The sequence below is a fragment of the Ostrea edulis genome, chromosome 5 (genome assembly GCF_947568905.1).
Source record: "Ostrea edulis chromosome 5, xbOstEdul1.1, whole genome shotgun sequence".
Classification (NCBI taxonomy): Eukaryota; Metazoa; Mollusca; class Bivalvia; order Ostreida; family Ostreidae; genus Ostrea; species Ostrea edulis.
The window spans coordinates 70543073-70558535 of record NC_079168.1 but is presented as its reverse complement, the minus strand read 5'-3'; the positions used below and the strand labels follow the sequence as shown (position 1 = coordinate 70558535).

Below are 15463 nucleotides of genomic sequence, written 5' to 3'. Positions count from 1 at the left end.
GATTGCGTCGAAAGCAAGAAAAAAAGGAAGATGTCCAAAGCTTCAAGTCCACTGGAATGGACCCTATATAGTATTACGTGCTGTGTCCGATTTGGTATACAAAGTCAAAAGGTCGAAAGCGGAAAAACCAAAATACGTGCATCATGACCAAATGAAGCTTTTTCGGTGTGAAACAGATGAACATGTTAACATGGTTTAGTTTTATTAGCGTGCATCTCTAAAAACATTTTCCAGTTACCGCGTAAATAAAATTGGCGAACGTTACAAATAAATAATTGTCAAAGTATCCAAATACAAGATGAACCAATCCAGTGACACTCTCTTTAGAATGTTATAACCAAAAAAAAGTTTAATAGTGAATAGACAGTGACAATAACTTTTATTTTATTTCAGTTCAGGATGTTAAAGTTTACAACTTGCTTTCGTATGTACCCCAATTGGCGCAAGTTGAGTCGGCACATCAGAGACAAGCATGATAAGCAGCCTATTCCATGTAAGAACGCCTCCTTGGGATGTGTAATGGCTATGTCAAGGTCAAGAAAGAGCCAGTTGATGGCTCACGAGGCCAAGTGTAAATATGACCCAATCCACGGAGGACCCAAAACGAATCCAAGGATTCATAATGAGAGCACCGCACAGGAATCTAGGGAGTCGACGCCAGTGCGTGATGAACGTCCTTTCACACCATCACCACGATCCTGTGTGGCTCTATTCCAGATGCCAGACGCAATATCGCCACTTCCATCGTCGACTGTGACCTGTCCAACAGAACCACTGGTTGTCCAACCCAATATAGATGCCTCGATGGATGTACCACTCACGTCAGGAGTACCAGAATATGGGCCTCTCACACCCATAACTACAACCAAGGAAGGTAGATCAGTGTATGATGACCTACATCTGGATCCGAGATTCTTTTTCCTGGGAGCCCCTTCAAGTTACGGCATGGAGGAGAACACATCAATCCTTCTTGATATAAGAAAGAGGGCTGTCACATCACAGTCCAGGAACGTAAAATGCTTTCCTCCAGGTTTGGACCATCTCCAAAAAGTGGAAACTGCATTCCTTCCAGATGGAACCACATATAAATTACAATCTGTGTGGTACAGAACCTCAGTGACAACCAAGACCGTATCCACTCAAACAGAAGAGGATATACATGTACCACGGCCAGAAAAAGTGGATGCCCATACACAGTGCTCTGTTCGATTACAGCTGATAGACTAACTACATGTATAAACACTTTAAAACGAGGACTTTCAACTTACGAGGGGGGTAATGTTACGGTTCAGGACTTCACTCATTAAATACACTACTTTATACCTATACAACATTAAACTGACCTAATAGCAGATGCAACTTTAGAATTATCCAATTAAATCCATATCGTTTATTACAATGTTCTGATTTTCATTCATACTAACCGCTTATGATAGAATATTATGAACCCTGAACCCGATGTTTAAAACTACATCTAAAGTCATTTATAAGCAAAATATGAACAATAGAAATGAACTACAATTGATTTTATTGAACTTGATTGCTTTGATTCACATATTGTTATGAAATATGTTATGTTTATTACGTTTATATTGGTACAACGTTATTAAGTAATATTTACAAATTTAACGTGCTAACTTAGATAAACGTATGACGTTATCAGTTTGAAACGTTACTACGTCATAACAACAACCGGTGTAAATAAAAGACAGCTGTTTGGAGAGAGAAGATCAGTCAACTGCAGAGAGAGACTCGGTACACTTCAGAAATAAGATAGTGGTAGGTAACAAATAGTACCAAGTTTAGGTTACATGTAACCACATATTTATTAGAGTGACATAACGTTTTTATAGTAATTTACAGGCCCTTTTAGTAATAGGAACGTCCTGGATTGGTTCGTCACTGTATACTTAACTAAATAACGTTGTACCAACCAAACGAGTTACCATTGTATGTGTATATACAATTTGACCAAAGGATCGTCGCAATAAATGTTATAAACTTTATAGAATATTATTCTTATACATATGACTATCAAGTGAAGATATTATTTCAAAGTGGACCTTCAATTGGTCATCGTTCGTCATAAATTGTGGTCAACCAAAGTAACAATTTCTACCTTGACAATTGATTAAAAGATAAACAGCGGCCCATGATTATATGATTATGTAACTACCCCATACCCTCGGTTTCGTTACAATATATATTTTATATATATATATATTAATACTATCTGTAGAGTGTGTTACTGTGACGAGGTATATACATATATTCATTCAATCTTTACACCCTTAAAGGTGAAGTGTCTTATTGTTACGTTAATTGTTTTTTAACTTTAGTGGTTTTCTAACTTTAATTGTTTTCTAACTTTAATTGTTTTCTAACTTTAATGGCTTTCTAACTTTAATTGTTTCTAATTGTAATTGATTTCTAACTTTAGTTATAGTAAAAGTCAGTTAATGCTAGATGTATTGATCAAAGCGAAATGGCGTTTTGGAAAATTTCCGAAAACGATGCTTTTGATACATATCATGCTTGATATAGTTCGGAAAGTAATTGGAAATAGTATCTAGATGCATTGAATTTAACTATCCCAGCGTTATTGGTGTTGATGCCTTGTCTTTGTGGGCCGAATACAAGTATTAATGGACAGGAAAATGGTATAACAACAAGTACTAGAATCTACCATCACCCTTGTAGAATGTTCCACATGTCTCATTATGATGCTATAGGGAATGCTCCTCCATCTGAACTTTATTTGGCCGCCGCCAGAGAAGGGTTAAGCTATTTGGAAATTACTCGCAAGATACAGACATAATTAGCGGGGGTATGTCTACTTTACTGGCCACTTGCCTCGTCATTACAAACTTACATAGATTTCTTTCTTTCTTGGAAAAAAGATATGCACAGTATAAATTGTCCCAAATAGCAGTGTCTCATAAAATTTTGTAAATCAGTAAGCCATTAGAATTATGTCACTAATTTTCAGTTTGGTGTTGGCTGGACTTCATTTCAAGGAAAACTCTACAAACCCCAATTTTGTTTTCATTTGTAGGAGGTTGTACACAGTAAAATACAGTGCAATCCTTATGTATATCATTTGAAGATTGAAAAGACAAAAAAAAATCATGCACTATATTAAATGGTTGATAGCAAGTGCATAATGAAAATATGTGACATTTACATGTAAACACAATCTATATACCGGTAAATACTATTTCTATGCTTTTTTATTTTTTCGTGCAATGTATACATGTACATATTGACAAAGACAGCCACCACTCCAGGAGAATGTACCACAATGCCTCCAGACAGGATTAGCAGGAAGTAAATCCATGATACTGTCCACTCTCCTCAGGATAGGTTATCCTAATTAAACGTACAGCACAGGCAGCAAGGAAACATGAACACTTTCCCCTAAATACCTCCATCACCAACGGGCCAACTGTCGATATCCAATGTAGCGCATTCCTCTACAAAAAGAAGAAATGTGATATAGCTACATGGATATGTTGTTAAAATAAAATTGTTTATTTTTGTATGGCATAATCGTTCTTTTTATTGTTGAGGACTTTCAGGCTATGAGTTCATGGGGGTTCAGTCACCTGTAAATTTAACTGAGGTGATTACTTATAAATAGTTATTGAAGGAAGATATGTTGATTTGATATGTTGTACTAAGAGGTTTTAATGTAGCAAAGCAGCTTGCAGGAATTTTTCTGGGTGTATGTTAACTTGTAGGAAGAGAAATATTCCCCTAAAATGAATAGCTATGATCTACAGCATTTTCTTTAAAGTGTCATAGTAACCTTAACCTTTGACCCAAAAATAAAAAGAAATCAAACTTGAAATGGTTAACCTAGTGTTTAAAACTTTTTCATGTAATACAATATTGGCTTGTGAAAATAACTGCAGTGTATTGATACTGTAACACACCCCTAGCTTGAATGTATAACTTATACGGTACCAATTTTGATGCACCAGATGCGCATTTCGACAAATCATGTCTCTTCAGTGATGCTCAAGCCGAAAATTTGGAAATCCGAAATAGTAATAAACTTGTAAGAGCTAAAAGGAAAACAGAGTGCCAAAGACTGGAGTCAAATTCGTCTAAGGATCAGAACTATGCATGAGGGAAATAATCCTTAATTTTGAATGAATTTCTTTTAGACCTATCTATAGGATTTACTTCTCTGCACACACCCCAATAATCAATGGTGTACATATAACTTTCTAATGACAACCTACTGTTAATGAAGCATAAATGAACTTGTTTCATCAGCCACCAATACATATGTAAATGAATATCAGTCATTCCATTATACATTATTCTGACCTCATTTATTGTTCTCCATATGTCACGAGAACATATATTTTGTAAATTCCAGTCCCCACCCCCCTAGATCCGCGCATGTGTCTCCAATTTGAACTAAGAAATAATCATGCAACATACCCATTTGCTTCTGGCAACTGATGATGCTGTCTATAATCATAACGCAGACAGATGAAGACACACTGGATAAAATCCATTGTGTTGCGTTATATAAGGCTTTCCCTGGTTTTTCTATCACTTGTTGAATTTCTAACAGATTGACCTGTCTTCAGTAATGGCCACAATTGCACCTGGTTTAATCAAAACATGCAAGGTCTAAAATATTTGATATTCCATTTACTGTCAAACTAATTCCCTCATTTCATAAATATCAGTTATATGTATGTTACGAGCTCAATATTCACTTCTTCATAGGCGCACAGTCAGTAATGCGAACTTCGAAGCCATTTAAGAAATATCTCATTTGACATGTCTTGTTTTTATTATTATTTTATTTTATATACAAACTAACTATCAAAAATATTTACTTCTTTATTTGATAGCAAAAAAAGCATCGATGAATTATAATGAACAGACCAGTTATTCAATAATGTATTGTTTCCAACTCCTTCGTCGGTTGTAAATAGGGCTGTTTTGAGGCGAACGATTTTGGTCTAGTTCATCCTTCGACTCAAAAAGGTATGGTTGTGTCTCTAATTCGATATCGGAACATTCAATTATTTCTGAATCCAATGAAATAATGCTTAAATCACTGCATAAAATACTGTTGGTCTCTATATCTTCCATACTATATTCCATGCGTGATCCCGTTGTGACGTCACAGCTGAATAGCCTCGTTTTCGGTCGTTTCTATTTATGTTTGATTGCATTTTGAAAGCAGGTAAAAATGGTCACTTTATACGATCGATAACTCTGTTATTTCTGCACCGATTTTGATGCATTTTTTACGCTCAACTCAGTAACGTAAATTCTGTTGAAACAATTAAATACGATTATGACGTCATAGGAGAGTGAAATTGCTTTTAAGACGGTATTTCGAGTAAGTATTATATTAAAATGTGTGATCATATTTCTTTTTTTAAAAATCAAATGTACCAGATTTTGGCATTTCATAGTAATCATGATTTATTTACATACTTTTGTAATTGAGGATAATTATATTATTAAGTTCATGCAGCATAAATTGCTTCAAGTTAATTCATACATGTATAGTGTAAAATTGATTTCATTCCTTGATAGTCCATTTATATTTTAAATGCGTATATAAAATAAAATATGATATGTGGAAGTAATGTATATTTCTTTAATAAGATTTTTAATTCTAGTTGAGCAGAAATCTTTGGAAAGAGATGGTTATAGGTTCTTAAAGAGAAAGTGTGGAAAGTCAAATAGGGATATGTTTTTAAAATATTCACCGTTTCAAATTGATAATATGGAATTTTGTACTAACTTCAAATGCACAGACAGAATTGACAGAACAACCATTCTACTTGCTTTTCCAAGTCATCCACCACATGATAAAGGCATTGATTGGTTTTGAATTTGAAATGAAATCTTAAGATTTCTTTTGACAATTGGTTGTATCTCGCTTAACGTCCGTGTCGAGTTTTTCATTCATATGAACACGTGCCTAATTCCTGTGAAGGGCCTATGCTCTGCACTTACAGCCATTAAGCAGTGAGGATTCTTTAGCGTGCCACAACTACTTTAACGACTTAGGTCTGTCGCTGCCGAGATTCGAATCCCGACCATCTGCTCCACACCTAGACCACCGCGGCGGTTTATTTGATGATTGAATGACTTGTTTTATGAAGGGGATAAATATTACAACTGATTTATTTATTTTGGTTTTACGCCGTTTTGGCAATATTTCAGCCATTTTACGGCGGTTAACTAATTGAAATTTGGTTGTGAGTGTTTGAGTTTCCATGACGGCCCCCAGTGAGTCAACTCTTTTTTCGAAAATCAAGGAAACGATCTTTTGCGATCCTTGACACGAGATATCCTCTATTGTCCCATCCAACGGACATACAAGTTTAAAATGCATAACAGGTGAAAAAAGATCATTTCGTGTAGATGAACAGTTGTATTATAAAAGTTTTCAAATTTTTCTGTAAAAATCACATTCTTGTATGTAAATACATGTATTATATAATATAATGATTGTCAACATTTTTAAACGCTCTTTCATAGAATGCACATCATTAAAAAGTCTATTTCGTACAGGCGTAAAATCACTACATTCTAAGAGAATATGATGTATAGGTAAATGACAGTCACAGATATGCATTCAGACTGAAGTTCTGTGTAAAAAAGAATGAATCAATTTTGAATGTCCGCTGCATATTCTTGAAATAAACACATCGTCTTGGCGTTTCATTACGAATAGAATAAAGTGTCACAGAAATCCCAAAAGATTTGCCAAAGAAAATTTGCATACAGCTTTATGAAATATTTCAAACCAGAGAAGAGAATTTCAAAGAGCGCAATATCATCTTGAAGTTCATTTGTTTGCGGCTTTGGTGTTGCCATGGATACCAATGTGACTTGGGATTCAGCAGAACTCAACTATTTTACCTTTTTTAGTTAAAAGATGGTACTGGTTTAAAATATCTAAAATATATGGACGATCAATATTTATGTTGCTTATTAACTGTAGGCATGATAGGGAGTCTGAGAATATAGTAAAACGTTCGTCATTAGAAAATTTAATGTACTCAAACGCAAGCTGAACAGCCTTTGCTTCGTCGGTGTAAATTGTTGCTTTATTTGGAAGTCGTGCAAAGAAAACGTCGTTTGTAATAACTGCAGCAACAGCGATTTTATTTTGGTCTTTTGAACCATCTGTTTAGATATCAATTGTAGAATGTTTGGATTGTTTTATTTCGGATAATCTTTGCTTGAAAATAATGGACTTTGTTTAATTTTTTTCATATTCAGAAAGTGATGTCTACTTTGGGTTTTAGTAATTTCCATGGTGGTATTTCAGAACGTGATGAGGGTTTTACGATGTCCAAAGGTAAGTTAGAATCATGTATATGTTTTTTGAAGGGAAATGCAACCCTAATCACATTGTTGCATTTATGAATAAAGTATTACTTACTGATATCTAGCTGCAATAATGTAGCCCTCTCTGATTTTTTTTTTTTTTAGGAGAGGGCTACAACTCGTTAGGATCTCCGTAATGGTGCAAATGCGGGAGTGATTCACTCCCACAACATTTGCGCTCATTCTAAACATTTCCTGACTTTCTTTACGTAAATAAAATGATATTCTATGTTTCTTAGTCAATATATAAATTTACAACCTGCAACTTAAGATTTGTGAGGCTCTATTCTACCGTTTTCAACAATTTCGATAAATTCCAATTTCTCGATTCATATTTGTGCGCCATGTTTGATGTACTGAAGTATAAACTTCCGATTGTCAAGTCATTAGGTCACCTGAATTATTCAGGTGACCTATTGCTATCTGTTTTTGTCCGTCGTCGTGCGTAAACATTTGAACATTTTCAGCTTCTTCTCTGAAACCCCTGAGCCAATTTCAACCAATTTTGGCATAGAGCATCTGTTGGTGGAGGGGAACAAAAATTATGAAATTCGTGGTCCCTGCCCCCCTGGGGCCTGAGGGGTGGGGCAAAAACCATCAAAATTAGTGTAATTTTAAAAAATCTTCTTTACTCCTGGACATCAAGAAGCCAAACTGTGGGCATAATTATAATGAGCGTTGAGCCCTCTACCAAAATTGTGAAATTCATGGCCCCTGGGGCAGGGGTTCTTGTGTTAGGGTGGGGCTCTATTGGTCATATAGTGAAAATGCATTATTTCTTTGAAAATCTTCTTCTCTGTCCTTGGGTATTAAGTAGACAAACCAATAGCATGGTTATGATGAGCAAAGATGCCTCTTTCAAAATTGTGAAATTCATGGCCCCTGGGTCAGGGGTTCTGGTATTAGGGTGGGGCCCTATTGATCATATAGTGAAAATGCATTTTATTTCTTTGAAAATCTTCTCCTCTGCTGCTGGGTATTAAGTAGACAAACTAATAGTATGATAATGATGATCAAGGATGCTTCTTTCAAAACTGAAATTTATGGCCCCTGGGTCAGGGGTTCTGGTGCAAAGGCGGGGCTGACCACATAGCTATTCAATGTTTCTTCCATCCAAAAGTAAAATTCTTATATTTAAACACAAACCTAATTCAAACATTGGAAGGTTGTTACATGATACTCAGGTGACCTATAAGGCCCCTGGGCCTCTTGTTTGCATATGCCATATAAGGTAGTATTTACATCAATGGAAAAGTATGGAGGCGAAAGCTATTTCGTCGGTATTGAAAAGGTTTGAATTTAATATCAAGTTAAAAACCGAACAGCAGAGTGTAAATTCTTTCTGCAACAATATGATTTTCCTTTCTTTGTCGAAGTGGCTCGAGTAACTACATTTTCGCGCTGATTGTCAATGCTTAGGTTTTTCATTAGATCCACCTACGAGATCTCGCGATAACAAGCATGGCGGAGCAGACGAAGAATTTTGCATGCTGTACATTATATTTAATGAAAAACACCTTTATTAGACATGCCCGAGCACAAAGTTGGTACTCCTTTTGGTGTAAACAACATTTGGGACTAATACACAGAGTTTATTATCGGTTATTCATAAATATATTTTGCACCATTACGGAGATCTTATGGAATTGTAGCCCTATCCCGAAAACGTCAGAATTAAAAAAAATTGGATAGGGCTACATTATTGCAGCTAACCGATATCGTAAACGACAGTCTTTAACAACAAAAACTCTTGCTTAACGATTAAATCAATATTGATCTATCATATATTTTAAATAAAGTCATTGAAGTTTAATTTATGACGTAACACCGTCGGTTTTCCGTTAATTTTATCAGCAACACTGTAAACATGGTAGAGCAAGTCACAAACAGTTAAGTTTGGAGCCATATAGATTTGAGCCCATTCGTTCGCAAGAAGAAATTGAGAAAAGAAGACGTTCAGTCTAGTTGCACACCAGGCAGACGGTACACGTTTCTTCATACAAATGTTTCGAACCTCAATTTGATATTATGCAAACGATGGATCCACACTTTACATAGTCTTTTCTTTTCAGATGACTTGGTTGGGTCATGAATTTAAAAACAAACACAACTTTTTTCACACCTCCCCTTTACATTAATGCAATTAACAGCTTGACAGGAACGTATCAATATATTTATTCGTGAAATCTACCACATGCACATCTTTGATGATTTTAGAATCTCATCAAAACTGGAACAGAAGATGTCAGTGACGTCAAAATTATTGATTTTTGTGGTCTTGAATTCAAGAGTTTCGCATCATGACAGCCTCTATATATGGCGGGAATTTCAATTATTAACGTTTTCAAATTAATACTGAAGCTTATCTAGGCCGTATATTACCAGAATAGTATGATAAATTTTATCATATTATTTAATCATTTATTATGTGTTTTTATTAATTCGTAGACCCATTGATTTTATACACATCTTGGTTTTGTCATATGTTCAAATTGCGGACGGAAAACGCAGTTGAATGAAGGATTGTCAATGTTAGCTTTTAACAATATATTGTAAGGTAAGTTTTATTCGACGTAGATCGAGACTCGAGATACAAACTCTCTAATGGATAGGTTCGGAAAGCTCATGTGCACAGTCAATGTCCTTGGTGGTGGATTACATCGAGGGTGTTCTTTTGTTCATAGAACAAAAGTGGCAGTGTTCAGTGAAAAGATGAAGATACCAAACAGTGATCCATCTCATAAGGAATACAAAATTTAAAGTTGAGAAAACGAGGACCCCTGGATATACCAAAGGTCCTAACTTCAAATGCACAGACAAAATTGAGAGATTTAGGCAAATTAGATAGTGTCGAAAGAACTCTTCGATTACTATTGCATTTCATTTTGCAGCGAGAGCTGTTATATTAGCTAACATTCACTGGAGATCCGTGCTAGAATAGGTGCCCAGTACCCCTTGCTTGTCGTAAGAGGGGACTAAATAGGGCGGTCCTTCGGGTGAGACCACAAAAACCGAGGTCCCGTGTCACAGCAGGTGTGGCACGTTAAAGATCCCTCCCTTCTCAAAGTGCCGAGCATAGGCCCAAGTTTTGCAGCCCTTCACCGGCAATGGTGTGATCTCCATATGAATGAAAGATTCTCGAGAGGGACGTTAAAGAATATTCAATCAATATATTAGCTAACTGACTGAGAGGTTTTGACCTTAAAATAAACAGAGACCTGGAATACTTTCTGTTTGGAAACATTGTTCCATTTCAGCACTCCATTCCTTCCTTACCTGAGAGTTAACTGTTCTTGTGAAAACAGAATGATCATACACCCACTCGAAGCACTTCTCAATCGATCCATTGATGATAACTTTACACTCATCGTAACTGCCATCGGAACGTTTCGGAATTGTTGCATTAATTAGTTCCTCGTGATACCGATCCTGAATTACATAGGTATCGTTTGGTACATCTGGGATTTTACACCTGTAAATTAACAAAAACAAAAATCCTGCATGGTCATAGAAACAACTGAAATTAAATTAAACTTTTATTTATTTTACCGTTTGACTCTTATACAAAAACGTTATAAATTATGTTAACAGTTTTATTCGATAAACATCGGGCAATTATCGTAAATTTTACTAAAGAAATATACCACACCTGAAATAACCGGAATATATTGAGCGAGTTACGCCACTTATTACGGGCTAGCCATACAGACGTCTAAACGCTGGCGATATGTAAATACAATGTGCCTTATCGGCAGGATGTAACAATTTTTCCCAAAGGACACTAAAATGAATGAGCTGTGGGTCAGAAAACTAATAGATATCAATCACGGGCCTTTCCCACATGTTAAGCTAACCTTTGTCGCGGACGCTTTTGAAGTCGAACCAATATAAAGCGCGATCATTGGAATACTGTTTGATTATTACGTACGCTCATCTGCCAGAAAAACGATCGATTGATTGTATATTTATGTTCCCCAAACAAAGTTTGGGAACATATTGTTTTTACTCTGTTTCTTATTATTATTATTATTATTATTATTATTATTATTATTATTCTTTTTCTCCGGTACTTTTTTGTCCGGTAGTGTTCTCAGAAACTACAAAAGGGATCGATATGAAACTTTCCAGGATGATAGTATAGCGTTTGTAGATGTGCATAGTGATAGTCATTTTGTTTGCACGTGCATGCACGCGCGCGCACGTGCATTGCAATTTTGGTACAAAAAATGGAAAATCAGAATATTGAAGGAAGCGATATAAAACCTAAATAGGATGATAGTATATCATTTGTACATATGAAAAATAATAGTTATTTTGTCAGCACGCGCACGCATGCGCGTGCACGCGCATTCCAAAATTTGTACACTAACTTTGGAATCAGTCTAACTTTTTTGTTGTTCATTGAAATGGCTTGAAATTCATATCATAGGTAGATATTGAGACCCTTAACTGATTTACATAGTCAAAATTACCAATTTGCACGCGCATGCACGTGCGCTTCATTTTGATTGGATAATACTAAAATGTTTGTAACTATCTTATTTATGAAGCGAATGAGATGATATTCACAGCATAAGTAGACAATATGTGTATCTATATATTGGTGTAATAAAAAAATGCCAACGTACACGCGCATGCGCGTGCAACGTTTTTTAAATGTTCAATTTTTAAAGGACGATAAGGTTTTTGTTTTTCATCAAATTCTATTGATATTAATGGTTTAGATGTGTCTTGGTACTCCTTACAAATTGCTGTGGTTAGAATTACTGCTAAGCACGTGTATGCACGTGTGCTGAATTCTGATTGGACGATTTTAAAATCGCTATAACTTTCTTATATTTGGTGGAAACGTTATGAAATTCATACTGTGGGTATATGATACAAATGCCTGTTGAACGACATCAACAAAAATTCGGAATCGTACACGCGTGCGCGTGCATGCACGTGCAACACTTTCTTTCATTTCTTGGTACTGAAATGACCATATTGAATGTACTACATGTAATTAAAGACTAAAATAAAATGATTTTTTGCTATAGATTTAAAAGGACATCACTTTTTAATTGGGGGAGGTTTGGGGAACATATGTAACGGTCCCCGTTACAATTAGAACTAGTTATCATTTAACTTTCAACTCGACAATCTTTCGCTCATATGAAGACGTCACCATTGCCGGTGAAGGGCTGCAAAATATACATGTAGGTCTATGCTAGGCGATTACGGCCTTTGAGTAAATTTGCCACATCTCCTGTGACACGGGGCCTCCATTTTTGCGGTTTCATTCGAAGGACTGCCCCCATTTAATCGCCTCTTACAAAAAGCAATCTTTTGGACAAGGGGGACATCAATTGTAATTTTCAGGATTCTTGCACCTTTGGAGCATTAGGGGCGTGGCAAAAACTACCAAAATTGACCTATTTTCAAAATTCTTCTTCTATAGAACCACACACATGCAAGATTGATTGAATATTGTTTAACGTTCCTATCGAGAATATTTCACTTATATGGAGACGTCACCATTGCCGGTGAAGGGCTGCAAAAGTTAGGCCTATGCTCGGCGCTTATGACCTTTGATCAGGGAAGGATCTTTATCGTGACACACCTGCTGTGACACGGGACCTCGGTTTTTGCGGTCTCATCCGAAGGACCGCCCCATTTACATGTAGTCGCCTTTTACGACAAGCAAGGGGTACTGAGGAACTATTCTAACCCGAATCCCCACGGGACCACACATGCAAGAAAGAGTCAATGAATTGTGATGTAGAGCAGGAAGTACTCTACCAAACTTGGTGTATAATGTTTATGTGTAAAACACTTAATTAATATATTCTTTAATGCTATTGATATTGAAACTAAATAGATATTTAGAAAGACGGCTTTTTACCGCAATTGGGAATTTGATTATTCCAGGGTAATGGCTAATTATTAAATCTGTAAACAATAGAGGTTTTTAACTTCTTGATAACTATCATTCCAATATGAATTGTAATTTTCAGGACTCCTTCAACCTTGGTGCCTTAGGGACGGGACAACAACTGCCAAAAATCAACCAATTTTCAGAATTCTTCTTCTCTAGAACCACACGTGTAAGAAAAAGTAAATGCATCATGATGTAAAACAGGAGGGCCTCTACCAAAGTTGTAAATTTCATGATCGAATCCCCAGGGTAGAGATTCTGACTCCCAAGGGCGGGGTCATACTAATTAACATAATTATTCTTTAGAGCTATTGATTCTAAATAGATGTTTAGAAAGAATAGGTAGTCCTTTACCAAATTGTAGATTTATCCCTGGGGTAGGGGTTTGATATCGAGTGGGACCAAAACGGTCAATTATCAAATATGTGAAAAATAGAAGTTTAAACTACTTGATAATTACTATTCCAATTCGTTTCAAATTTGGTATGAAGCATCTTTCGGACAAGGCAATACATTGCAAGTAATAGGATTCCTACACCCCCGGGGCCCTATACGTGGGGCAAAAACTGCCAAATAAAGGATCAATTTTTGGAAGTCTTCTGTACAACTGTGAAAGGCGAAGATAACGAACAGTGATTAATCTAATAACTCGTATAAGCAATACTAAATAGGGAGTTTGGCAAACACGGATCCCTGGATATACCAGAGGTGGGATCAGGTGTCTAGGAGGAGTAAGCATTCCCTGTCGACCGGTCACACCCGCCGTTAGCCCTATATCTTGATCTAGTAAACGGAGTTTGATGCAAAGCATTATCTTGTGAACACCGCCGCAACACACGTGTTTTCCAAGATGGCGGACTGCATCTTCAACAAACTAGAAAAGGTAGGCAGTGAGATGGATCATCTACTTGGGTAACTCACTTTCGAAATTTAAACCAAATAAAAGTAACTTTAAATCAAAGTACTGAAAAGCGCTAAGCTGACTTCATGAATTCTGTATGTAATGTTAATGAGCAGGAACAACATTAAAAAAAGGTTTATGCATTATTCTTTATATTCGCATAACTAAGTAGTACATTTTCTGTAAGAAAATAACAAATATGGATTGGAAGCAATGTCCTGAAACTTTTCAACACGTTGAAATACAACTTTTATATGATGTTGTTAAAACAATGGTCACTATGATAATTTTGATCCCACACTAAACTAAAACCCTGTCCTTGGATCATGAAATTTACAAGTTTGGTAAAGGACACCTGTTCTTATTAAATATCTATAATCAGAATTTAGTATCAATAGCATTACCACCGCTGCGGTGGTTCAAAGGTAAAGTGTTCGCTCTGTATGCGGGCGGTCGGGGTTCGAATCCTGACCGCGACAGACCTAGTTCGTTAAACAGATAGTGACAGTTCCATCACCAAACTCTCGGCATCAGGTGTGAATGTCACGGGTCCTCGGAGATGGCCTTTAAAACGGATGTCCCGTGTCACAGTAGGTGTGGCACGCTAAAGAACTCTCACTGCTCAATGGCCGTAAGCGCCGAGCATAGGCCTAAATTTGAAGCCCTTCACCGGTCTTGGTGACGTCTCCATATGAATTAAAAATTATTGAGAAAAACGTTAAACAAGATACAATCAATCAATAGCATTTAAGGCTATGTTATTCAAATATTTGACAAATGAACACTTTATACCCTGTTTAGCTCCCACCCATCTTCCCAAGGCAAGGGTTTCTGATCCGCTCTGCTCCGGTCCCTGGATCATTAAATGCTCTAAATGACTATGCATTTTTTTCTCTTACAGATGTGATGTTATAGAGAAGAACATTTTTGGTAGAAAATGTGAAAACAGTTGTAATGGTAGTTTTCGGTATAAAGTGTCCAATTGTTATTACGCAACTAACTTATTGTTGTGTTCCAGTTAAATAGTGTATGAAATATTTTTAGAATACAACTGAAATGAAACAAATCAATAGTTTGATACATATATGTAAGTCACTTATAATAGAAAGGAACAAACAAACTGGACAAAAAAGAAAATTACACATAACCACATACACTAACAAATGCCACATGTCAAAACACACCAATAATGCAGGATTATAAACGCTTTACATCCATTTCATTACCTTACCAGAAATCATTTAAATACACACATAAACATGCAT

General features: G+C 36.1%; 1 protein-coding gene across 1 annotated transcript in view; it reads right to left on the bottom strand.

Moving 5' to 3' along the window:
* The window catches only part of LOC125651060 (organic cation transporter protein-like), a 70837-nt gene that overhangs the window by 43117 nt on the left and 12257 nt on the right, over window positions 1–15463 (bottom strand). The window contains exon 2 of the mRNA XM_056165385.1: window positions 10657–10852. Within this exon, the coding sequence (XP_056021360.1) occupies window positions 10657–10852 (196 nt within the window). The remainder of the gene's footprint in view (window positions 1–10656; window positions 10853–15463) is intronic.